Source organism: Anomalospiza imberbis, chromosome 13 (assembly GCF_031753505.1).
Source record: "Anomalospiza imberbis isolate Cuckoo-Finch-1a 21T00152 chromosome 13, ASM3175350v1, whole genome shotgun sequence".
Classification (NCBI taxonomy): domain Eukaryota; kingdom Metazoa; phylum Chordata; class Aves; order Passeriformes; family Viduidae; genus Anomalospiza; species Anomalospiza imberbis.
This window is the reverse complement of record NC_089693.1, coordinates 6,691,891-6,716,140: the sequence shown is the minus strand read 5'-3', so window position 1 is coordinate 6,716,140 and position 24,250 is coordinate 6,691,891. Positions and strand designations below refer to the sequence as shown.

At 41.8% G+C, this 24,250-nt stretch overlaps 1 protein-coding gene across 17 annotated transcripts in view; it reads right to left on the bottom strand.

Annotated features, from left to right (window-relative positions):
- Positions 1–24,250, bottom strand: part of AKAP13 (A-kinase anchoring protein 13) — a 210,074-nt gene that overhangs the window by 46,940 nt on the left and 138,884 nt on the right. For 8 of the 17 annotated variants that reach the window (XM_068203706.1, XM_068203698.1, XM_068203700.1 and 5 more), the window contains 4 exons: positions 15,526–15,607; positions 11,638–11,774; positions 4,821–5,167; positions 1,691–1,744 (listed from right to left, as the gene is read on the bottom strand). In XM_068203706.1, coding sequence (XP_068059807.1) covers positions 1,691–1,744; positions 4,821–5,167; positions 11,638–11,774; positions 15,526–15,607 — 620 coding nt within the window. Of the gene's footprint in view, positions 1–1,690; positions 1,745–4,820; positions 5,168–11,637; positions 11,775–15,525; positions 15,608–15,937; positions 16,154–17,098; positions 17,415–24,250 lie in introns of those variants that run through there. The other 9 variants (XM_068203699.1, XM_068203709.1, XM_068203713.1 and 6 more) reach the window with 5 other exon arrangements.

The following is a 24,250-nucleotide window of genomic DNA, read 5'->3' as shown; positions in this document are numbered from 1 at the left end:
ATCCCAAATGCTAAAACTGTAGGGGAGGGAAAGAGAAAACTAGAAGGAGGGAAGAAGAAGAGCCCTACATATGTAGGAAGACCCCTGGAAGTGTTGAGATCTCAGAGAAGGAAGGAAGGGGATCTGTTGGCAAAGGCTGTGGAAAGAACTCTTGCAGAATCACAGTCCTGCGGGGGAGCCACCCACAGCCTGTTGGCAACACCATAAAATCCTAAAAGGATCAATGCAGAACATGCAAAACTCCTTTACAGAAGACAACTTGGGGAGGACGAGGAGCTTTTATCTACATCAGCCTTGTGGGAGAGCATAAACAGTTTGGAATCAGTTCCAGGCTCCTGCTCCACAAGTGGGGATAGAGAGGATGATTCCAAAATGGTTTAGAGACCAGAAAAAGTAAGAAAAGTAACTGTATGTTATTTTCACTGTATGTTTATGAAAGGATTATCACACATTTCAGATATGACCAGGTATTCTAAACATTTTTCTTATTCTACATGCAAGCTCAGTGTTTCAGGATATTTTGACTCTAAATACTAACACAGCTCCTACAGAGGAGCATTAAGACAATACTGATAAAAATAGGAACATTTGCATGAGCTGAGAAGACACAGAAGCACTGCACTGCTTCCTGCAGTGCTGCAAATGAAGTGGCTTCTTAGAAGAACATGCTTTAAAAAGCATGCTCTTTCCTGTGCCTTTTAAAAAAAATCTTTTTTAAGAGTGTTCTTTTGAACTGTACAGTGCTGCCAGGGTTCATTGATGCTGATACATGGTGAGGCACAGTGATTTTTTTTGGTCGTAACATCATGGTAACATTCTTTTCACATGTGGGAATGTATTTACACACACAACAGCCCATCCATATTTCAAGTGAAGTGAAATCCCTGGATAACCTGGCACAGGAGGGGAGGTAGCAGGCTATGGGAGGTGAGACAAGCTTGAACCAGAAGTTCAAGCTTGAAGACAACCAGTTTAACCAGAAGACAAGCTTGAAGGCAGGTGTTCAACTTCTCTTTCTTTCTTTAGCCTAAAATGTCTAAGTGTGGACAGTCCACATCTGCTGTGACAAAAATTAAGTATCCTCTTTTATATACTAATAGTCAATGCAAAGGTTACATGAATGGAACTGCATATCTGTGGGGTGGATGAGAAACTGAAAGCTTGTTATAGAGAGGAAAAACACATGGAAGTAAAGAGAAAAACACACCCTATTTTCTATTTTTCAGGAAGATAGTTATGGAACCATCAAAAGAGCAAAATTTAAAGCCATCTAATTCAACCAGCTGCAGATCTGCAGAGTGTTCTCCAAATCTGAGATTGTGTCTGACTTATGCCCTCCCCCTGCTGCCCCTCCTGCAAGTCTTGCCAGGAGTCTCTGATGTGCCTTAAATCCAAATCACACACATGCTCCCAGGTAAACCACTGTTTTAATCAACTCCAAATCTTATATGTGGCAAAGGCCAACAAAATCATATCTGAGATTTCTCTTCATTATTAAAATAATATCCTGGAGAAAACAGCATGTGCTCTGCACCTGCCCAGGGTCAGACTGGAGAGAGAAAGCAGCCAGGTGGGATGCACAGCTCCAATGCCAACACTTGCAGAGGTACTACAGGTTTACTAACATGAGAGGATGGAGTTAGTAGACATTCAAACACAAAACAGTTAGTCACATTAGTTGGCTTTGTACCTTCTCCTATGAATGGGAGGCTTCTTTATACCATCCCCCAGAATTCGCACTGAACTGAAAATGAATCATGGAGAATGGTCAGCAGCTTGAATGAAAAAATTAACAAACGGCAGCTAGAGGATTAATATCCCCAACACACAGACAGAGGGAGTAGACATACAGGGAAAACACAAAATGGAACATGAAAGGAAGTAATGAGTCTCTGTGTTCCTCCTCTCATCTACAAACAAATCTGGGATTTGGTTGGTTTTATTTTGTACAAAAAGAAGGCTGCACAGGTATTGACCATGTTGCAACTTTGCTGCTGCCAAAGCCAGGTCAGTTTAAAGTTTAGATAAGGCCAAACACTTTGACAGAAGCTGTTAGCAACAGTGATTAACACCAGATCCAGTTCTGCAGTGCTTAATCCATCAATGAAACATGAGGGTGTTTCTTTCCCCAGCCTGGACATTTAACACACACTGCAGCATTGTTGAAAGACAGGCATTTCAAATCTGCTATGAATGTCAGGAATTAACTGAAGGATGAACATCCTTTTGTGCAGCCTTGTTGGTTTTCTTTGTATTTTTAGTAGCAAAATGCAGACATGAGGATTATCTGTGAAGTGCATTTAAGGAAAGATGGGAAGCAAAGGGGAACTGAGCATCTTTTCACATTTTCATTTAAGACTATTATTTTTTTTCCTGATCTTTTCTGTGAACAAACTTTTATACTCATCCCTCTTACAAACAGAAAACATTTAACAGTGGAAAAGACCAAATTTTACAAATGGCTGATTTTTTTTTTTCTGTAAGCTTTTTGGGTGCTCTATCTAAGCTTGACTTAGCTATCTCTGTCATCAAGGTCTGGACTATTTTTGGTGTGGATGGGGGCTGCAAGTTGTTGCTGGGGCAGGAAGCGCCTCTCAGAGCACAGCTGATGGTGCACTCTGTCACCCCATTCCTCCTCTTGGCTGCACAGCCCAGTTCTGATCCTTGGGCTGGTTTTGGTGGCAATTACACTTTATTTGGTTATTCTTCTCCTCATTTAGTGAATGCAAGCTGCTCACCTACAGAGCAGAGAAGTGCCATGGGTGCCCAGAGGAGGGGAGGGAACACAAAGGGTGGTGGGAGCAGCACAGATACTGCCCATGAGCAGGACAAACCTCAGCCAAGGCTTGTGCTCAGTGTTACTCCACTTCAAAGGTTTGCAAAAGTTGAGTTGCAATAAGGACTTTTCCCCTTCTACTGGAAAAGCATCCACTGCATGTGAAATAAATGAATAAGCAAACACTCCAAATTTAACTGATTTGAGTGAAAGTCACTTGTTAGCACTTCACTTTCTCAGTATTTGTTGTTTCTCACTAAGCAACAAGAGCCTCAACATCACGACAGCCACATATGAAAAGAACAAAGAAAAGAACAAAACAACACAGCAAATAATCCAAATTCCTTTCTAAAAGAAGCATAAAAACAAACATGAATCTAATCAGCACCACAGACCCACCCAGCTTTTCTAACTACCCTACATGACAGCTATCCTTATGCAGCTGCAACTGTATGTGAGAACATATGACAAGAATTACTGTTCCTTTAACTCAGATTTTCTTACACTTACAATGAATGTATTTTCCCATATCAGAAACAGCCTCCAAAGTGTGATGCAGGAGAATTTAACCCCATCTGTGCAGTGTTAGCAGTGACTGCCAGCTATGCAGTTTATTACCCTCACAAATGCTTATGTATCAGGCCCTACACTTAAAAGTAAATCTCCCCAAATGAGTTCATGAGCTTATGGACTCATTCTGTCATAGACCTGCAGGTATGCTGACTCTTTTGCCACTTCCAAAAATTGATGGGGATTTCTTAACTTATTTAAATATTACCTGAGGACCAGGAATGAAGCCCAAAAAAGGTGACAGTGTTAAACAACAACAAAAATCTTTCACTGTGTTACTCAGAAAATCCTGAATGGTTTTCAACATTGACTTTAAAACCTGAAGGTGATATTCCTTTAGCGATAGCCACAGCTGCTGTCTGTAAAGGATGCATACATTCCTGATGGGAGGCTGCTACCTCTCCCTGAATTATCCAAAGGGGTCAGAATTTTCAGGAACCCGTTGTGAGTGGCCAGTTTTAATTTAATTCCATCCAGCTCCACATGCAATGGCTCTGTTTCTGTTAACAGCAGAACGTTTGCCATGAGGACACAACAGGCAGCCAGAGAGTGGCACTGCCCTGCACACCTGGGCCTGCAGCCTCTGTGAGCTGTAGGGAGGATATGGCACCCTGACCCTGCTAAAGCAACTGGCCATTCCTGCTCTGAGAGCAGTAAAGCACATTAAAAACATTGGCCAAACCTCCACTGGGCTCAGTATACACAGGTTTTGGCCCCAGGCATCCTGCAGTCCAAATGCTGAACAGTGCAGGGCATGGCAGGGAACCTCACACCAATTAATACTTTTTGGTGTGCACCTTCCTTTATTTCATCTTCTTGCCCACTGAAACGGGGGAATGAGCAACTTTTCTTCCCACAGTCACTTGGCACCAGGGTGGACACACTCACATGGCTCATACACCTCTGCCCCTTGTACCTTCTGAAAGAACAGATGGGAAAGCTTCCCTTTTGAATCTTCCTGAACAACACCAGGGACATCAGTGATGAGTTAGGTGGAACTTATGTCCATGAGAGACTGAGAGGGAGCCAATTCTGTGAAACAGGGAGGACCCATCTCACCATTATGAAGAGCTTCCACAGAATTGTTTTAAACCCCGGTGCCTGTGTTATCCCTTAATACAATCAGAGCAATGATGGTCATGTTTATTCTGTGGTCAGTGAGATTTAACACTCCAATAATTCCTTTGTACAGAAAGGGGTGGTGACAGTTCTAATGGAAGACCTGTCCAGAGGTAATTCCATTTACTCTGGACAGCTCCAGCATACTGTAGGTATTAAGTACTTTAATCCTGAAAGTCAACTTAAGAGAAACCAAACAAACATACATTAGGAGATTGTCTTAACCTCTTCAAAATGAAAAAAAAAATAATCAAAAGTGACATGATAAACTCTTCAGTTTTATCACGCCAGGTTTAAAGCTCAGATAAATATGCATGAGTGGGTGCAGAGTAAATGAAAGCAGCTCTTCACTCACCTCCTCTGATTGATTTCTGCCTCGTTGGTGGCATTTTTGCCCGGCCCCCAGCTGTGCCGGCGGAAAGGAGACAGCGGCCGCATGGAGCTGCGCAGGACGGAGGAAGGAGTGGGCACATCCGTGATGCTGTCCAGCTCCTCTTCCTTCTCTCCCCCCTCTGAGGACACCATGTAGGTGCAGCTGCCATCCAGGCTGTGCCTGTCCTTGGGCTGCGTGAAGCTCCCCACGGGTGGGAAGGGGAGGGACGTGTCGCTGCCCAGGGATGAGTTCCTCTCCAGGGACATGGTGTCATCTGCAGAGGAGCTGGAGCTGGTGACATCGCACGCAGACTGCTCCTCTTCAGGCTGCTGAGGTAAGGAAAATTAAAAGAAAGCTGAAGTAGAATCATGGACTGGTTTGGGTTGGAAGGGACCTCTAAAGATCAGCTAGTCCAACACCCCTGCTGTGGGCAAGGACATTGTTCACTAGATCAGGCTGTTCAAAGACCCATCCAGCCTGGCCCTGAACACTTCCAATGAAGTGAATACATTTAACATTTCAAATAAATACAAATATTTTTAATTTCACACAAGCTGAGAGATTTCTTCGTTGGTGGCATAAGGCAAATTAACCATCATAGAACTGAGAATTTTTGCTCTGGTTTCAAAAGAGGCTGAAATGCACTGCAGGGTGATCTCTTCCACCCCACAAGTCCCTGGCTGCCAGTACTCAGGCTCCCAGCTCAGATCCTCTGCTTGCCTTCCGATCCCCAGTTCTATATTTCATCTTGCACAGCAAATCCTGTTCCTCTCACCATTTCTGGCTAAACCTGTTATCAATCAAGGTGCCATAAAACTGCCAAAGGTTTACTGAGAGCAAGTAATGGGGAAGGGGGTTATCACAACTCCTGATGACAAACTCCAGCCTCTCCTGTGGGGCTGGGATGGGCTTGTAGAGCTCAAGGGCAATGCACTGTTCCACTGCACCATGCAACACAAAAGGGAGATTTACTCACCAGCAGAAAACAGACAGACAAAAAATATAAGCTTAATTCTCCATCCCCAGCTACTTTCCATTAAGCAGAAAGCTAATACCAGGGTTTGCAGCTTTTTTAAAATCCAACTGTCATTGAAAAATATTGTTCTACAGGAACAGCCGCCCTGTATTAGAGATTTTGAGTCATACTGTAATTTTTGGGTTTAGTTTGCTCCAAAAGCAGTATGTAGAAGCCAAACTGGTTCTCTCTGGCCAAAGGCCACATGCTGACCATACAGCCCCAGAAGAGCCCTCATTCCCTGGGGCCACTATAAAAACCACAAGCACCTCTCTGACATCACCTCCAGTCTGAAATGGTGTTTGCCCTGAGGGACTGACATGGGAAGTTTCAATTTATCCTGCTGCAAAGCCCTGTGCTGTATCATTTAAAATAATAACAGGCAGAGTGCTCGGTCAGGCCATACACCACAGAGCAGTCAGCAAAGCCCTGGTGGTTAATTGTCCTCACACAGTGGGCTCAGGGGGCTGGGCAGGAGCTGAGTGCTCCAGGGGCTGCAGGCTGTCAGCAGGCATTTGGCAGAAGACAACAGGATGCAAAATCCTGTTCTTGGAAGGGAAAGATGGGCATCAGACCACATGGAGGGAAGGATGAGCAGGAGTGGTGTTAAACAGTCCAGAGTATTTTGGTTTTATGTGCTCTATTTGAGGGGCACACACTATAAGCTATAAGCTTTTTATTTAACTGGACAAAAAGAAACTGAGATATTCAAAATATCTTCTAATTGAATATTCAGAGAGAAGCCCTGTTTCAAGCTTAGCAATTTTTTATTCTTATTCCAGTGTAACGGGTACACAAAAATGTTCCTGAGGTGGTTGAACTAAATGCTGTCACACTGCTTCCCTTCTCACATCCATCAAAGGGAAACAAAGGAAAAAAAAAGACAGCATCCACTGCACAACACCAAAATACAAGAACCTTTTAAACACAAAGAATTAAAAAACACACTAAAAATACATCCCTCCAAAAACATTCACTTCATGTTAAGGTATGTCAAATATTAATAGTGAATTTCAGAAAACTATGTTCTGTAAACTATTGAACTATTGGATTTGATAAATTTGAATAGGAAGCTGAGGTTTAAAGAAAAGAGAGCTGAAATGGAAAGCCTGAGAAGTTTTTGATGATGTTCAGCAGTATTCAAAATAATCTGATATTTGTGTGAGTCATGATGAGAGCTTACTGAATTTCTTATATACAGACAAATCAAGTAGTCATTACGTGGATAACACTCCTACAGTGGAGGAAACAGTCTGCCACTTTTCTAAGACAGAAAAATACTGTCAGACATAAGATCAGACTGGATGGGGCTTTGGAGCAACCTGGTCTAGTGGAAGGTGTCCCTGCCCATGGCTTGGGGTTGGAACAAGATGAGCTTTAAGGTCCCTTCCAACCCAAACCATTCAGTGATTCTGGGATTGGGGCAGCAGAGCAGGAGAGGAGAGGACTGACTTCACCCCATCAGCTGTGTGAAGTATGGGACAGGTCAGAAACTTTCAATCTGGATGCAAATCTAGAAACAATAGTGCAGAACACCAAATTAAATAGAGAGGAATTAGAGTAAAAAAGCATTTTTATTTCCCAGACAAGAATACTGCTGCAGTTTGAAATACATAACAAAACCCACTTCCCTAACAAAGAAGATTTAGGGCTTTTATCACAAAATGCAGTTCAAGGAGATTTTCGAAAAAAGGGAAATACATTTGATCCATTTAAAGTTTTACCTTGAGCATTCGACTGACAACAGAACACAATGAACAATTCCCTTGAACTTGTGGCCCATGCTTATTCTTCTAAAAATATTCTGTCGTCATTTCAATGATTTTTTTTTTTTAAACAAAGGAAAACAGTTAATATGAAAGATGACTCTGTCTGAAAAATGCTAAGTGTGGCTGACACATCTGAAACCTCTATATTGTAGTCACCACTGCAAAAAATTAGCTATCTGGCCAGTAAATATGCACTGCTCTTTAATCTTATTTGAGTAAGAAAATACTATGTTTGCAGAACAGAATGCTTTCTAATCTTACAGAAAAAAGGAAACATTACAGAAATACTAATTTTCTTCAAGTTAGGAGTGCTGGATTACACCTCAATGAATTCAGGACTTAACTGTGACCAAAAAGAGCCTTTACAGACATTTGCTAATAGGCATTTTCTTTGCCCTCAGTATTTGCTGAGAAGTTTCTAAGAAAAAATAAGATAAGGTGTAAAAGTGAGTATTCTGAGAAAAGGACACGTGTACTTCTCCATGAATAACAGAAATCACTGGGATGGTGGGGGTATAAGATAACTTCTTCAACTAAATCCCTCCACTGTAGGAGGTCTTGATAAGGGGAATTCAAAGGTTCTTTCAATCATTGCCATGATGACAACATGCAAAGTGCTGAGACACAAACTTTCTCTGTCCCCTGACCTTTAAAGACATTAAAGGTGTTAGAGTATTTTAAAAAAGAGGATAAAAAAAATTAAACCTTGGAATCCTGAAGTTTATTTGGAATACCATTCCACTAAAGGAGTCAACACCTTTAGATGGCTTGATATATAATCCAACAGAGTATTTTTTTTTATTTGGGTTTGCCTATGGTTCCAGGTTCCCTAAAATTAACCTCAATATAAGTGGCCTTCTATTAATTATTTATCATAACTTTTATGATTTGGAGTGGAGGTGAAAGCTTTTCCCTAGAATTTTTATTCCTTTGGGTTTGGTTCTTTTTTTTTTTTTTTTTTTTTTTTGGCACAGCTGTTGGGGTTTTTTTTTGTTTGCTTTCTTTTTAAGAGATACAACAACTCCAAAAAAATAAATGCAAAACATTTATGTATTTGTGTATTTTCTTTGAGCAAACCAAAACAAAGGCAGAAAATAAACAATATTCAAGACTCTGAGCTGCAACCCTTTCCTTTGACAATGATCTGAATCATTTCCCAAGAGGCACATTAAAAACTTCCCAGTAATGCTGGACTTTGGTGGCTGGTTGAAAGTTAAGATGAGCAAAGCGTATGGGCTCCACCCCAGGATGTTGCCAGATGGTTGTGAGAAATGACCTTATGCAGCATTAATCATCCCAGAAGGAGGATGCTGCAAAGCCTGCCCAGATGGCTGTCTGGGACAGAGAGGGAAAAGCAGCATGACGAGGACATGGGAATGAAGTGCTGACGCAAAAAAAAAAATTTTGCTGAAGCCATAGACTTGGAAGCAACTTCTGAATCTCAGTGATAGCCTGCATATCTGAAAAAAGGGGCAGGTTTTACTGCTAAAGCTCCCTCAACCTGACAGCACATGTTCCACAGATCAGCACACGTCTTTCAGAGAGAGAAAGAAATGAAACAAGCACAGGAGAAGGGAAGGAGATGGGAGAGGAGCACACACCAAACACCAGGGACAGGGTAAAGAACCTGCAGATTTTGTGACCCCATGGACCCCAATTCTTCATGCTCCTGGGACAGAACCAGGGCTTTCAGTCAATGCATTTCAAGTGAAAGCAGCTCAAAGACATTGCACGGACAGCAACTTGTTCTCCCTACATTTATTTTAATGCATTAAACAGTTAGCAAAGAAGGAGTTATTCTACAATAAATAAATAAAAAACCAAAAAGCAAGCAATTCTAGAAGACAGAAGTTCAACAACTCTTACTCCACAGAAAGGGGAAACAAGAACAGAACTAGTAGTAACAATAATCACCATGACACTGAAACGTTTGAGATCCTCTTTTTGTTCATAAACATATTCTGTCTCTTCCCAATTTGATACAGAAACTATTGCATAGGTTTATAAATAATCAACTACAGCCAAGACAAGCACCTTACACTGTTTTTCGGACAAAAGATTACAGTCACCATTTATTTTGGTGGTCATTAAAAATATCTATAATTTGCATTTCTACCACCTGGATTCAGTACTGCAGAACAAAAAAAGATTTAATTAAGGAACAAGCTCACAATTCTAAATTAGTTTTTCTGGTCCTTTAGAAATAACTTCAACTGCAGAAAAAATACTCAGATAAATCCTGAGAAAGGAGACAAGGAATCAAATTGGTCAGGAAAACAAAGACAAAGTAACTGAGGTTGAGATTAGTTTTGAATAACTTCCTAAACTCAACTCAGGAACCTTTTGAAGGCATTTGAAGACAAAGTCTGCAACCCACTGCATAATGAGAACAATGCAAAGGCTACTAAATTAAGGAATTCCCTTTCTACAAAGAAAAGAATTCCTGCCTCTGCCCTCTCTCCACTGGCAATTAAAGACCTGCTCTCCCCACCACCTCCTCCCTTCCCTATGGCACCCCTGCTAGGCTGCACTACCTACTCTGGTTACATTTTAGTCTTTCTTTCTCGTATTTGAAGAAGGAAACTTCCCACATAAGAAAGGAGAAAAGCTAAAATTCTGTATAATACAAAATTTGCAGTGTTCCCAGTGCACTCTTCTCCCACACTTTCCCATACAAGCATTAAATCAGCCTCAAATGGCAGCTGCCTGTCACAGTCCGTGTCACTCTACACAAGGGAACTGAAGACAGCCTGCTCTGCCAAACAGCCTTGTGCTCTGACAGTCCAGGGCCCCAGATGCTTTTGACAGTAGGATGGGAAAGGGTGAGGCTGGTGAGCTCTGTGCCCTACCACGTGCATTAAGGATGACTTCACTGTTCATTTACAGCACATGAGATCACTTAGCCTGGGCTGTGGTGTTTCCCATCCTACTGGAAAATACTCACCACCATCTGATTTGATTTCGGCAAACAGAATTCTGTTTCAATCAATACATTTCTCAGAAAGCCAGTGTAGTGTGAAAGCTACTCTGAGAGTTACATTTTTCAGAGCAGGAGCTGTGCCTGCTCAAACCTGTGAGCTGCAGCTGAGCCAAAGAGTGGGATTTCATGGAGACCACAGTGATGGCTCTCTAAAGAAGGGTCACATCCCTTTTGATTCTACATCACTCTATTCTTTCTGGGTGCTTTTTCATCATCTGCTTATGCCAAGAAGAGCACAAATTATCAACAAGACAATTCTTCAAGAGCAAAAACCTAATGACCCCCTGAACAAATTCAGGCTGCTCTGACATAGATGCAAAAGACTGATGCCAAAGGGAGGCACATCCTCTGCTCAGGAGGCCAGCTCTGTCTCTCAGGTCTCTCCCACTCCTCCTCCTCAGCAACACAAAGGGTACAGGGATGACTCAGGTTAGCAATGACTTCTGTTGTTGATTTTAAGCAAACTTGAAAACACTTTCGTTCTACTTGCACGCAAACAGGCATTAGAGGTATGTCGCCTAGGCAACAAAACTATTCCCTGGAATTGGCCTGAAGTATTTAGAATGAGTGTTTCCTTCCTATGACACTGAATTTACAGAAAAACACTGGTTCCTCTGAGAATTACAGCATATAAATCTGAAGGTATCAGCACAGAGGTCACAATTTACTAGAAAAAAGCTCTTTGTTACATGAGTTAAAGATGGATTTCATATCGTCTGTGCAATCCCTAATGACCTTGCAAGAAAATCCACCTTTTCAACTCTTCCTCTGGTGCCTGATTTACTTTTGGACAGACAAAATTACTTCCATTTTTTTTTAATCATTGGGGGCTGCACAGCTTTTGGAATTCTGCTGCAAGTAAATACATCCCTCATGTTGCTGCATTTGAGGAGGAGACCAGACCCTTCCCATCTATTTGGTTCCAGGATAATCACTTCCAGGTTTCCAACTCACCAGTGAAACCAAGATGATCTGTGTGTGCTGTGAGGGTTTATCAGGGGCTTTTTTAACCATATCCCAACCAGGCTTTCTTACCTTCCCAAAGACAAGGTCTTCCATCCCATCACCAGGCAAGGGGAAGAGGTCAGACTCACTCCCAGACTCTCTTTTAAGACCACCCTGTGACGAGGCACAGACACTGCTCAGCCCATCCTCCAAGAAGTTCTCACATTCTGCAGGAGCAAAGCACAAAGAGTCACAACCTGAGGCTTTCTGCAGCATCCACACATCACACTCATATTCTCTCAGAGAATTCTGGGATTTAAAACACACAGCTTTACAAATAAAGCTTTATACATTTGTTCACCTCTCAAAACTGCCTGTGAATTCTCAAATGATTTATTCCAGAGTTTAAAACTCCTTTTTAAGTGCATCATTGAAGTACATGGTGCAAACTGAAATTCTGCATGAAACAGCTGTAAACACTTGTAGCTTGAGGTGCTGATAAATATACTACATATGAGGTATCCCATACAGTGCATGTGGGATGTTTCCTATCTATTGCAACAAATGCAAAAGTAGATTCATATTCAATAAATATAAAAATATAACTTGTCAATATTTGCTTTCTTTCTCAAATAATCAATTCCCTCTAAATGCAAAGGTGCTTTTAGTGCCTATTTGGACAATTATTTAATCTCTTCTACACTACTTACTGAAAAAGCACTAGTGTGAATTCCATTACAAGCTTTACTTTCTCAAGATTCAAAAATTCAGTGTTTTTTTAAAAAGTCTCAGCTTTCGTAACTCCTGACATTGAAATATAAGCATGTTGCATTTCTTTTTTCTCAAATGCTTCCAGCTGTTTGCACTGGGTTAATCAGGAGTATAGAACTAGACTGCAGCCCCTGCAAAAGCCCTCGTTCCAAAACCTTTAACAGACAAGTATTTGCCTAAGAAATGACTGTACATATTTTATTTGTTCACCCTTCAGGCAAAAGTATAAATTATAATTTTGGCAAAAATGGAACACTCACATTTCCCAGTTCAAATTATTTTCTAATTATTATTAAGTTTGTTTGTTTTGTTTTGTTTTTTTAAAGAAAGGTGCTATTTTGCACCTCCTCTAACTAAACAGATCCAAAATGTGTTCAGCTGTCTGGAGAAGAGCCAGGGCAATAAAATATTGGTTCACTCTTAAATTATATCTTACTAACTGCATCCTTGGTGATATCAAGCTTAAACACCACTGAAAGGATGACAGGTTTGGTAGCTTAAGGTCACCTCTTTGCCTTCCCCATCCTTAATCTGTGCCTGACAGCAGCTATGGAACACCTTGGCCACATCCCAGCTGATGGCAGTGACTCCACTTGTGGAGAAAAGAGCATTACTTTGATAGTGGTGGGGCTGACCCCTTTTAGGGCAGGGGGAGTTGAAGCCAGTCAGAAAGCCCACTACCCCACAGAGGAATTTCCACACTGTGGAACATTGGAAAAGCACTTATTGGATGCTGCAGCTGCTCCTGTTCCCCTTTCAGTAAACCTGGAAAATCTGAACTGCTTTTCCATCACCGAGGGGGAGAAGGGAGGGGAGAGAAGAAGGGGGGGAATGAAGGGAAAGAAGAGACGAAGCGGCTGTGGGGACGTGGGCCAGGTGCTGTTCATCCAGCTGGCAGCCAGCACAGCATGTCCACAGCCCAGACTGAAAAACAAAGGGGCTCCAGCCACGTTCCACTGGAAAATCAGTGGGGACGGCTCAGATGCGGATGGATACCTTGCCCTGAGGATAAAGCACGAGAGGCAGCAAAGCCTCCTCAGGAAGAGCCTGCCAGGGACAGAGGAGATGGAGAAGAGAGGAAGAAGGATGAGGAGCAGGGTGATGGGGACCCCTCCACACACCTCAGCTCATTTGTGCTGAGAAACTCATTCCCAAGCCCTCTCTTCCCTACACTCTCCTTTACTTTTAGTCTGAGGTGTTGCATATTTTCTCCATTTTCTCCCTCCCATTTTTTCAGTTTTCTGGGTTTGTTTTGAATTGCACAGACACAGCACAAAGCCAGGCTCTGTGTCTCACACCCCTGGCAACACTTCTGTGCATAATATAAAGGCAAAAAAAATACAGAGAAAAAAGCTCAAGGAAGAACATTTCCAAGCAATATCTTCTGTACATTTTCCAAACTCTTGTGTCCTCCAAGCCAGGGCTGAGCCCTTCAATTCCATGCTGATAATTATGTATCTGCTACACTCCTCTGCACACCTAATTTCAAAAGCATCAACAGAAAATGAGAAGCTCTGATTTCTGGAGTTACATTCTAAGATCCGAGGTCTCTGTCCCTGCAGGTAATTTCAGCAGATGAAAAAGGCCTAATTCCTTATCAAGTACTGTATTTTTAAGCTAGCCACATTGACAGCTTGTGGTTTTATTGCTGTTAAATGTTGCCAGATTTTTCTTGCCCTCCCTACACTGCCCAGCACCACAGAGCAGCAGGAAGATGCCTGTGCAGTAACAATATTATTTCTAGAAAGGCCAGAACTTGCATAACCTGAGATCCTTCTGCTGCTTCAGTCCATCTGGAGAGCACATTTACTTAAAAAACTATCTCTTTATGCATGTGTTACAGACATGTATTACTATAATTGTTAATATAAATGTGTATATACAGCTACCTAATTACATAGCTGATATTGTGTTTCTATAGTGTAATATTGCATTAGATAATTAACAGGTGTGCAACTGATAGTGATCCATAGGAATATGTGATTATATATTTGGCAAGTCAAATGAGTCCATGTAGTTTAGCAGACAAATGGTTTGCAGTAACTATTGCCTGAAGCATAAAAATACTGTATCAAGAGGCAAAGGATTCACAGATACAATTAGTAAAGAAGAGACACAGCATTATCACAGGTTCTCTTGTATAAACACTCTTGCAACAGCTATTGCTGTTAATGACTTTTCTAAAAAGGGCAGTAATTTTGTTTGTTATTAATAAAAAAGCACTTACTGAACTTTGAATGAGCTAGAACTTCTATTTAGGATAAACTCCTCAGGTCACTAACCCACACTATTCCTTCTTAGCCTACAGTCTCAAAGACTGAGTTTAAATTTCACACTGACACTCAGTCATTTTCTTTCAAGTCTCAGATAAATTGAAGGAGATTTGGGTGAGACCACTGCTCATAAGGACAGCAGGGCAAGAAGCCTCCTCTCCATGAGCAGCCTAAGCAAAGTCCCTATTCAGAGCCCTGATAAATTACTCTATTTGTTTCAAACGCGCATAATCCAGTGAAAGGAAATGCTTTTTTTTCTTATCTTGGACACCAACCCTTCTTTGAAGCTTGCCCAGACTAGATTTTCTGTCCCACTGGAAGAGCCAGAAAGCACCAGCCAGCACGCAGGGCTGGGATGGGAGCTTGGCACAGCTGGTGGGCAGGGTGTGGGAACCATGCTCTGAACAGCCTTCCTGCTTCCTGAGCCTGGAATCATGGCAACTTTCAGAGGGGGAGAAAAAAAAAAATCTCAAGCCACTCATTTGGGTTTAAATATGGATTTAGGAGTTCAAATTTCTGGCTTTTTTCTTTTGTGGTATTATCCTTTTAGCTAGAAACCATGTCTGGGTGCTCCTTGCAATATCTTTCAAGTTTATTTAGGAAAAAAAAAAAAGTGGGGGGAAAAAATCAAAATACTAAAGCACTTGAAATGCAGAGTTATTTGAGATGGTGACACACTACACAGCTCCCTGCTAGTCAGGTGCTGCAGCCATGTGCTAACAATGACTCACAGAACAGTCATTACACAGCTTCTTTAATTTATGTGCTTTCCCCATCCAGGCCAGGATGTCAAAAGCAGGGAGGAAATGAGGGATAGGAAAGGTGAGAAGGAGGGCCATCCAGGCCAGGATGTCAAAAGCAGGGAGGAAAGGAAGGATAGAAAAGGTGAGGAGCAGGGCTGCTGGTGTGGAGCTGCCCTCAGCACAGGGCTCACCTGGAGACTCCCGCGTGCGCTTGCGCTCCAGCCCGGAGGGGTCGGGACATGGCTCCAGTGGACACCAGCTCCCACGGTTTATCTGGAAAACACATCACAGCACATCACATCAGAGAAAGGCCACTCTCACCAGCACCCCACTAGTCTCTTCTCCAATATCCCTCTGCATCAACCAGCAGATACAGAGTTATGGCTTAATTTTTTCCCAGTGATAAAAATGTCAAAAGTAACATACGATTTTATTCTTTTCTGCATCACTAAACAAACCATTAGAATATGCCAAAACCTTTTATTTCTCCATGGAAAGTTTGATTTGAAGGTGGCTCCTGCTCAAGGAAGGAGATCAGAGGGAAGATGAGTCAGTGTTTAAGCTACTAGTAGAAGACTGGATAACCTTGGCTTCAAGTTCCACCTCCACTTGTAGCAGGACTGCAGGAAAACACTCTTCTGCTTTATGCCTCAGTTCACTACCTACAGAATAGAAATTCCTTACCACCCATACTGCTGTACAGATAATTAGCTCAGAGATAGCAAAGAGCTCTGGTGATGTGGAATTGGGGGCTTGGGAAGTGCCCAGGCCATGGTGAGAACCAGAAGCACTTTGGGCTTGCATTAACTGAAATGATGATGATAGAAACGCCCATTTTAACACTAAGACACATCACATGGTTCATTTCAACATCAGCCCTTATCACCTCACTCCGTCCTTCACCCTTTCCATGACTCCCAGTCTTTCAGCAAGGATGACTGATCTGTTCTCAGCCTCCTCCTCCCTCTGCCTGTGCTTTCATCTTCCTCACTCGGGTTGTGTTGTCCAACATTTTGACTCAGAAATCTGCTGGACTATCCACAATCCTTGGCTCATCCAGCATTCACTTCCCATCACTTTTGTTTGCAGCTGGCAGACTCTGAAGTCCCTTTAGTCTCTCTGCCATTTCTTTGAGCCAAATGCCTTGACTTACTGTCAAATGCATGCAAATCTCACCTGTCCCACACCACAAAACCCAGAAGCTACTTCCCTTCCTGACCTGTCTCAATACATAGGATCTCACATGTTAAGTTGTAGCTAAAAGAAAGCTACTGAACTGGATGACTTTGCCTGATTTTTTATGTCAAGTATTTCTCCTACCCTCTCTCTGGCTTTCCTTTAATCTCCTGAAATAATTGCCTTTCCTCCTTTTCAAATAGCAATTTTTTACTATTTACTTTTATCCTCTGACCAATGTCCAAATCTCCTCCACGATCCTGTTCTATTTTTGCAGCCCCTTGCTGTATTCTCATCCCCCTCAATGCTCTCCTTTCTCCTATGTTATGAAATGCACTGGGTTCGCCTTCTTATTATTTATTTTTTTAAATAAATTAAAACCAAGCCTCTCCTACCCTTGACCTGACGTGCTGCTTTGACTAATGACCCACGTCCTTGTTTTCTCTCGCTGAGATCATGGAATGTGTTACTGCAGTCCTTGGCTGGCTCCTCCCCACTCTGGCTGTGTCCCCTGCCCGTCACCCGAGGGGCTCCTGCCAGCACCTCCTGCTCTCCACACCACACAGGCAACCCTGCACTCCCCCAGACCTGGCAGCTACTGGCTACAGCACATTTTTCTTCCTCAGGTTTTGTCCTCCTCCATACTTGTGCGATGACAAAACGGGGTTGGGAGGGCCTTTGACAGGTCAGCTAGTCCCTGCCTGCTGTGCCAGGTTAGGCTCAATTATCATCGGAGAGGTCCTAATCCAACGTGCCCCTAAAATCCTCCAGTGGAGAGGATGCCATGACCTTCCCCAGTCAGCAGCTCTTGCTGACAGAGACAGGGAAGGAACGGAGAAGTTCTGAGAGGGTAAAAACGAGCAGGAGTCTCCCAGGAGAGGTGAAGGAGATGTGGATCTCTACTGGAGTCAGGTCTCGGGGTGACCTCAGGGCACATCCCACCTGGATGTCCCTCCCACCTCCATGGAATTTTGCAGGCTACTTTCCTTAGGGATGATGCACACTTTGTAGCTCTTACTCCCTGACTGCATTATACAGATATTCACCCAAGACTCCACCACACCCCTTTATGTACACACATCTAAGATCCCAGTGTTCCCTGCACCTGTGTGTATCCATTTTCTCCCTTTTACACATGATACATCTATATTAAATGAGTGGCAGCAAGGAAAAGAGAAGCAGTCTTCAATCTGAAAAAGGATTTGTAAACAAAACTTCAAAACAATGTGTTTTTTGCTTTCCAAAGTAACAAAAGGATGTTGCATTTTAACTGTTGCATGGACACTGGGTCATGTTCTGATTCTTTCAACAGAAGACACTCCCTGTTCTCAGCGAGGCTATGTGGTATCTAATCTTAGCATCTAAACCTAACTGCAGAATTTATTCTTTTTTTAGTCTTAAAAGAGCTGCAAAGTCAATAAATACCACTTTATGACTGTAAAGTCAATAAATATCATGATATTATTCTTTTCTCTCCAGACAAAGCAGAATAAATTTGCACCACACTTTTCTGTATTTTATTAAAGGCAAATCTACAGGTTGAGGCTGAATATGCATAGGACAAATGCAAATGTGCTCAAGTCCACACAAATGAAGGAATGACCCGTTTCAGACACAAAATCAAATTCTGTCTCCTTCTGACTGACTTGCACCTCTCTTCTTCCTCCTTAAGAAGAGTAGTCTGACCCTTCTTAATTTTAAACAAATCGCCATCAAATTCAAAGGAACAGCTCCTGATTTATATTGGTATCCGCTACTGGAAATCAATAATTAAACATCCCATTCAATAATTAGCAGTAAGAAAGCAAAATAGGAAGAGGTTCAAGCTGTCTGTTGAATAAGCCATATTAGGCTGAATTAACATTATATATTTTCCTTTAATAGAACCAATTGAGTCATTCACTGAAAATGCATTATAGACATTGGCATTTTTTCAAAAAAGATTTGAGCATTTTTCCAATTTCCCAGCCAGCTCTCTCCTCAGCCCTGTGGCTTTGCCAAGTATTGAAAACGTCTGCTTTTCTCTATTTAAAAAAAGGTAATGAGAGAGTAACACTGAGGTTTAAGGTGCTGCTTCAGATATACTTGATTATGTACAAAATACAACATTAGAAATTAAATATTTATCTCCGTAGCCCTAATTCAGGAAGAATAATAATCACCATCAAAACAAAAACAAAGGAAATCACTATTATATACAAGTATTCCCTAGGCCAAAACGAGCCCAGACAGGCTTTGAGGGAGGTTTACTGCGTGCTCTCAGGGAACTGGGTGGTCCATAGACACTCAGAACACAAACCCCACTACCCACCGCCCAACACTGAGCACTGGGATCCCTCCTCAGCACCTGAATTCTGCTTGTATTTACTCAGGACTAGTGACTACAGGTACACACAGTAAGAGCTGGAGAGGAAATTGTCTTCATAAAAGCACCTGAACACCAGGAGCTGGAGAATGTACCAGTATGGAGAAATTTGAAATGAAGTTGTCTTGGGATTTTGCAGACATGTCTGCATTGCATGTGAGAAAATTCCCCTCTTTTCCCCCCCCAGTTTCTTGTTTTGCTGAGAGAAGCCAAATGACAGGACCACAGGCTGGTGGCCACAGAAGATGATAAAAGCCCCACACTTTCTTGCTTGCCCACACTGATTACAGCTCATTGATTCCAGGCATCCCGAGTCTTTGCAATGGGAGCAGAGGATGCAGTGCTGTTCCAGTGGCAGAGGGAATATGAAACAGCCTCTGGGAACAGAGTTTCAATACACAGCTTTTGAAGAAATGCCAGGAGAGAACCAGCTATTTTTCCATACAGAAGCCTGAATGTGTTTATCTGCAGCTCAGACACAGAATGAATCATGGAAGCATGTCCCCAGGCACCAAAGACTGAATCCTGCAGGATTTTCTGTTTGTCTGTGAAACACCAGCAGGCTAAATGTTCTGAGGCCTTTAGGACATCAGCTGGAACTGCAAGCAGCAGATGGTTCCAGTGCTCTTTCTGGGCACAGACAGGTATTTCCTGACTCTTGGGGACATCTTCCTGCAGATTCTAAACATGAAACTTGATGTGACTTAATCCATAAGAAAAGGACAGTGCTGGACAAGGTGACACCTCACCTGGGCTGAGGTGTCCTCTGTCCTACAGGAACTGTCAGTGACCCCAAACTTCACTCCCAGGCTCTTCCTTCCTCTCCCCTTGGTCTTGGACAAGGAATTATCTAATCCACTCCAGCGTGGTGCGTGCCCATAAAGCCAGGCTCAGGACCTCCTTCTCAAAGACACTCCAACAGTATCTAGGGCAGAGCCGTGTGGTGCAGGCTCACTAGGAACAGGCACCTTGGGGGCAGGGACTACCTGGCTCCTATGTACCTCTCCTACATCTCCAGCATGGAAAAGTCCTTTTTCTCTCCCTCTGGTTTTATTTTAACTCTTCTTGCCTTCCATTTCACAATAAAGAGAACACACTGACCTTTCAGGAAATCTTTTGCTATTGCAAAAGTTTGCACTTGTCAACCTCACTGGTCGTGATATAAATCAACATCTCCAGAGCACAAGGAACCAGATGACTTTAACTTTCATTTCCTAGTAGATCCCTGGACATTCATCTTCCCTCCATATTATTTTAACTTTGTCCTAAATGTGCAAGTTTCCATTTTTCTCCTTTTATTTTCCCCAGCTTCCAGACTATGATCTACCTTGCAGCTAAAACCAGATACTACTGCACATAGGAAAATATTTAGGAGAGTAATTGTAGCTTGCTTAGTGTACCATTAAGTACTTGTACACCACACTGAGTAATATCCATTGCAGAATAAAAAAAGTAATAGAAAAAAGCAATACTCTAAATTCAATTATAATTAATTTCTTTCATAAGCAGAAATGATACAATTATTTTTTTAAGTTCTATGCATATTGTAATTATTTTCTAGGAATTTCCCATTCCTGAAAATTTCCTAGAGGATTAAAGAAATTTGTACACATAAATTCAACATTTATGCTGATGAACTTTTAACTTTACAGTTACATTTACAATGAAATTATCCAGTTGCTTGCAATTCCTGCACTAGAAATTAAAGCAACAGTTGATTTACCCCCTTCACAAAAACTACCTTTCAAGATCTTCCAAAACACTTTGAAAAGGAGCGTGAAGGATGGGGCACCTGGGGAAGGAATTTCCACTCTTTTCCTTCAATACCTGTTGCTGCAGAAAGATTCCATACACACAAAAATCACATCAAGAGCAACAATCACTGCTTTGGCAATCATCTTGCCAGGCAATATTAAGAGCAGACATATCAATTTGCTTGCAAGTTCCACATTTATTTTTATTTTAAATTATTCTGGCAATCTCCCTATGTATTTTCTTAGCTTTGGGGGATGATATTAACAGGTGGATGCAGAACACAAAAGACATTCTCAAATGTATGCCAAAAGGGACAACACTTGCATTTCTGCAATTATTTCTGAAGAAGAAATGAAGATTTTTTTCTTCTAGCACTGTGAATATGCTACACTGAGTCTTTTATCCTTACTGAGCTGGTGAGACCGTATCAGGACATTTCTTCAAGGAGGTCCAAACTGACCATTCTCATAGTAACAAACCAGCAGTGCTATAGAAAACTATATTAAAGGATTTCACCAAAAAAGGCTCCTACAAGCACAGGACATGTTACATGACTGAATAAATTAGCTCTTTATGGTGCAAAAGCAACACTGAATTCCTAGAGTGCATTTATCCCCTGGCAATGTCCCAGCAGGGAAAAGGAACGTGTGCCCCAAGTACGTTTTCCAGCCCTTGGCACTGCGATGTCCTCCACCAGCAAAACTAAAAGTCAACAGACTTTAATTAAGCTTCAAAAATAACAGCATTTTATTAAAAAAAAAAAAAAAAAAAAAAAAAAAAAACCAAAAAAAAACCCCAAACCTATCTCTTAGCTACTACAGGAGCAAAATTCCCACAAACATGTATGTGTCTAATGTGAAATCACAATAATTTCATTTAAGCTGTCCTCCCAGTTGTAGCTCTACATGAGACACAAAGAGAAAAACTTAAAAACTCTCTATATCGTTCTAAAGACACTTCTTCTGTCCTTCAATGACCAGAACAGCATGGAAAGATGTTGGATTAAAGATTAGTCATTTTAGGCCCACAGTTTGATGAACACCACATACCCATCAGTTGGGCATATCCTTCCCCCAGGACAACTCCAAAGAAGGAAAGAAGAAAAACTTCAAAATAAAATGTTAGGAAGCCTAGTTCCAGTTAATCCAGGGACTTCTCCACAGACTACTTTTAGCTCAGGATGCTTTAAATGGCACTTTGCCTTAGGTAGGCAGGGATCAATCAGAGGATCTTCCCTGGTGCTGGAGTAAAGCTACCAGAGTAGCCAGGAAGCAGAACAACTAATTAATACTGCTGTCCTTTTAATTTCAAAATACCTTGATTAATTATTAATGCAGTTTTTAATTCCATGAATAATGTTCTGATCTTCTGCTAGAAGGTGAATGGGATCGGTTCATCTGAAAAGCAAAAAAATCAAACCTCATTGCCCCATTTACTCCTGATGCCTACCCTTAACAGCTTCAGCATTCACATACAGAGGTGAAGTGCAGATACAGACAAAAACTGTTAGAAAACATTCCCAGCTGTGATTACTCAGTCTCCCATTCCCAAAATAAGCCCAGTTCTTTGTAACTCTGCAAATCACTGCCTGTTCATGCTCACTGAATGCCTGTCTGACTTCACATGTATCTGCAAGGTGCCAGCCAGTGTGGTTTTTGTATTCTGTCCGTGTAGTTTTATTTGTGGTAGCAGGCACAATATAAAAATGAGACAGGGCTGCCAAGGCTCCCATGGGCACACTGAGACTTCCCATTTTGGGCTTGCAGTAACATAGCACAGACTGCTTTACCCTGCACGTAGCTGCTCAGAGCTCAGCAAAATGTTCAGACAAGCAGACATCCCACACACCCCACAACTTCTCTCTCATCTCCTACAATGCAAACCCAGCAGGAACAATGACAGCAATTTTTTATGTTGTTTATGCATCATCCAGGCTTCCCTGCATTCACTAAGTGCAGCATCCAAGTTCATCGAGTTTGCATTGCTGCAGCAACCAGTAAAGAACACAGAATCATAGAATGGTTTAGGTTGGAAGGCACTTGAAGATGATGCAAATCCAACACCTTTCCCATAGACAGGGACAACTTCCCTGGTTGCTCAATAATCACCATCCAACCTGATCTTGAACCCTTCCAGGGTTTCCTGGACAAGCTCTGCCAGGGTGTCACATCTGTCACAGTAAGGAATTTCTTCCTAGGATGAAGTCCTACCTCCAGCAGGGACTGGGACACTGCTGGTAACCTGCTGCCTCTTGCTTTTTCATATGTACAGAGGAGGAAGAAACTATGCTAAAGCCAAAAATAATTGTGTGCATCAACCCTCAAAATTGCTGAGGTTCATTTTTTTCATAACTTCACAGGCCACTGTTTCAGGCTCAATCTAAACATGGAAAATTTCAGACTCAACACAGTGGCCTTTCAGATGACAAAATTATGGGTAGGAACCAAAAGTTCTTTTGTGATTGTATATAAGAATGGATGCAATCAATGCAAATAATCTCATCTATAAACATTTAGTACCCAAAATGGCATAAGATCTTCTTTCTTCACCACTTGTTCCCATTGTCCTTTTTCAGCAGCTGATTTTCTCTCCTATGTCATAACTGAGTCAGCATCCTTGGAGGTATCTAAAAGATGCATAGACATGGCACTGAGGGGCATGGTTTAAAGGTGGACTTGACAGTGCTGGGTTAATGGCTGACCTTGATGACCTTAAGGGTCCTTTAAACCTACACACTTCTTTGATTACTGAGTTCCCTACCTTAAAATGAAGCTCAAGAAATGACAGCTTGTCTGAGTCAACCTGCAGCAAATTGAAAGCTGTTTGGTGCTTCGCAGGTATCTTGTTAAAATTTCATCAGCTCAAACACTCTTGATGGATCTGATTTGGGTTTGCTTTTTTCTAAGGTGTTGGATTTCTAAGGAGTTGGATTTGCTTTTTTCTAAGGACATGTACTTGCTTTTCAATATTTAAGAAACCCTGTCCTCTGAACTCCCCAAAATACAATGGCCTAGATAAGATACAATTTTATTTCAGTATTTTAATGAAAACCAAACCCAACAGAAACCCCGCCCCCAGCTCCCTCATTAAGGTCCCGATCCAACTCCCATTAACGTCAAGAGATGATCTGCTACTGACGCACTCAAGCGCTGGCTTGGATCCCTAGATCATCAAAATTCAATTTCATCTACCAGTTATGTTACAGAAACCAGAGAAAACATGAAGGATGGCTGAAAATCGAGCTAGAGTTGATCGTAGCTGTAGCTGTCACCAGCACCCTCCTATTTTAAACATCTGCAGGCTGTACAGCCCATGTTGGGAGCAGCAATGCGTGCACATATGCACACATATACGGACACTGAGTCATTTGCAGGAACAGACAGTATAACCCACAGTTCTGAAACTCAATTAGGAAAATACCAGTTGGAACTAACAAGAGCCACATTTTGTTATAAAATCTAAGCTTTGCTGAACAAAAACCTATTTTAAGGAACTGATGACATCAGAAACACTGAAGCTGGATAATTCTAGTGAATTGTATTTCAACCCAGACATTCAGATACTCTTCATAAAGAAAAAGATTATGCTTTTTATTGGCAACCAAGATTATCAGAGGTACC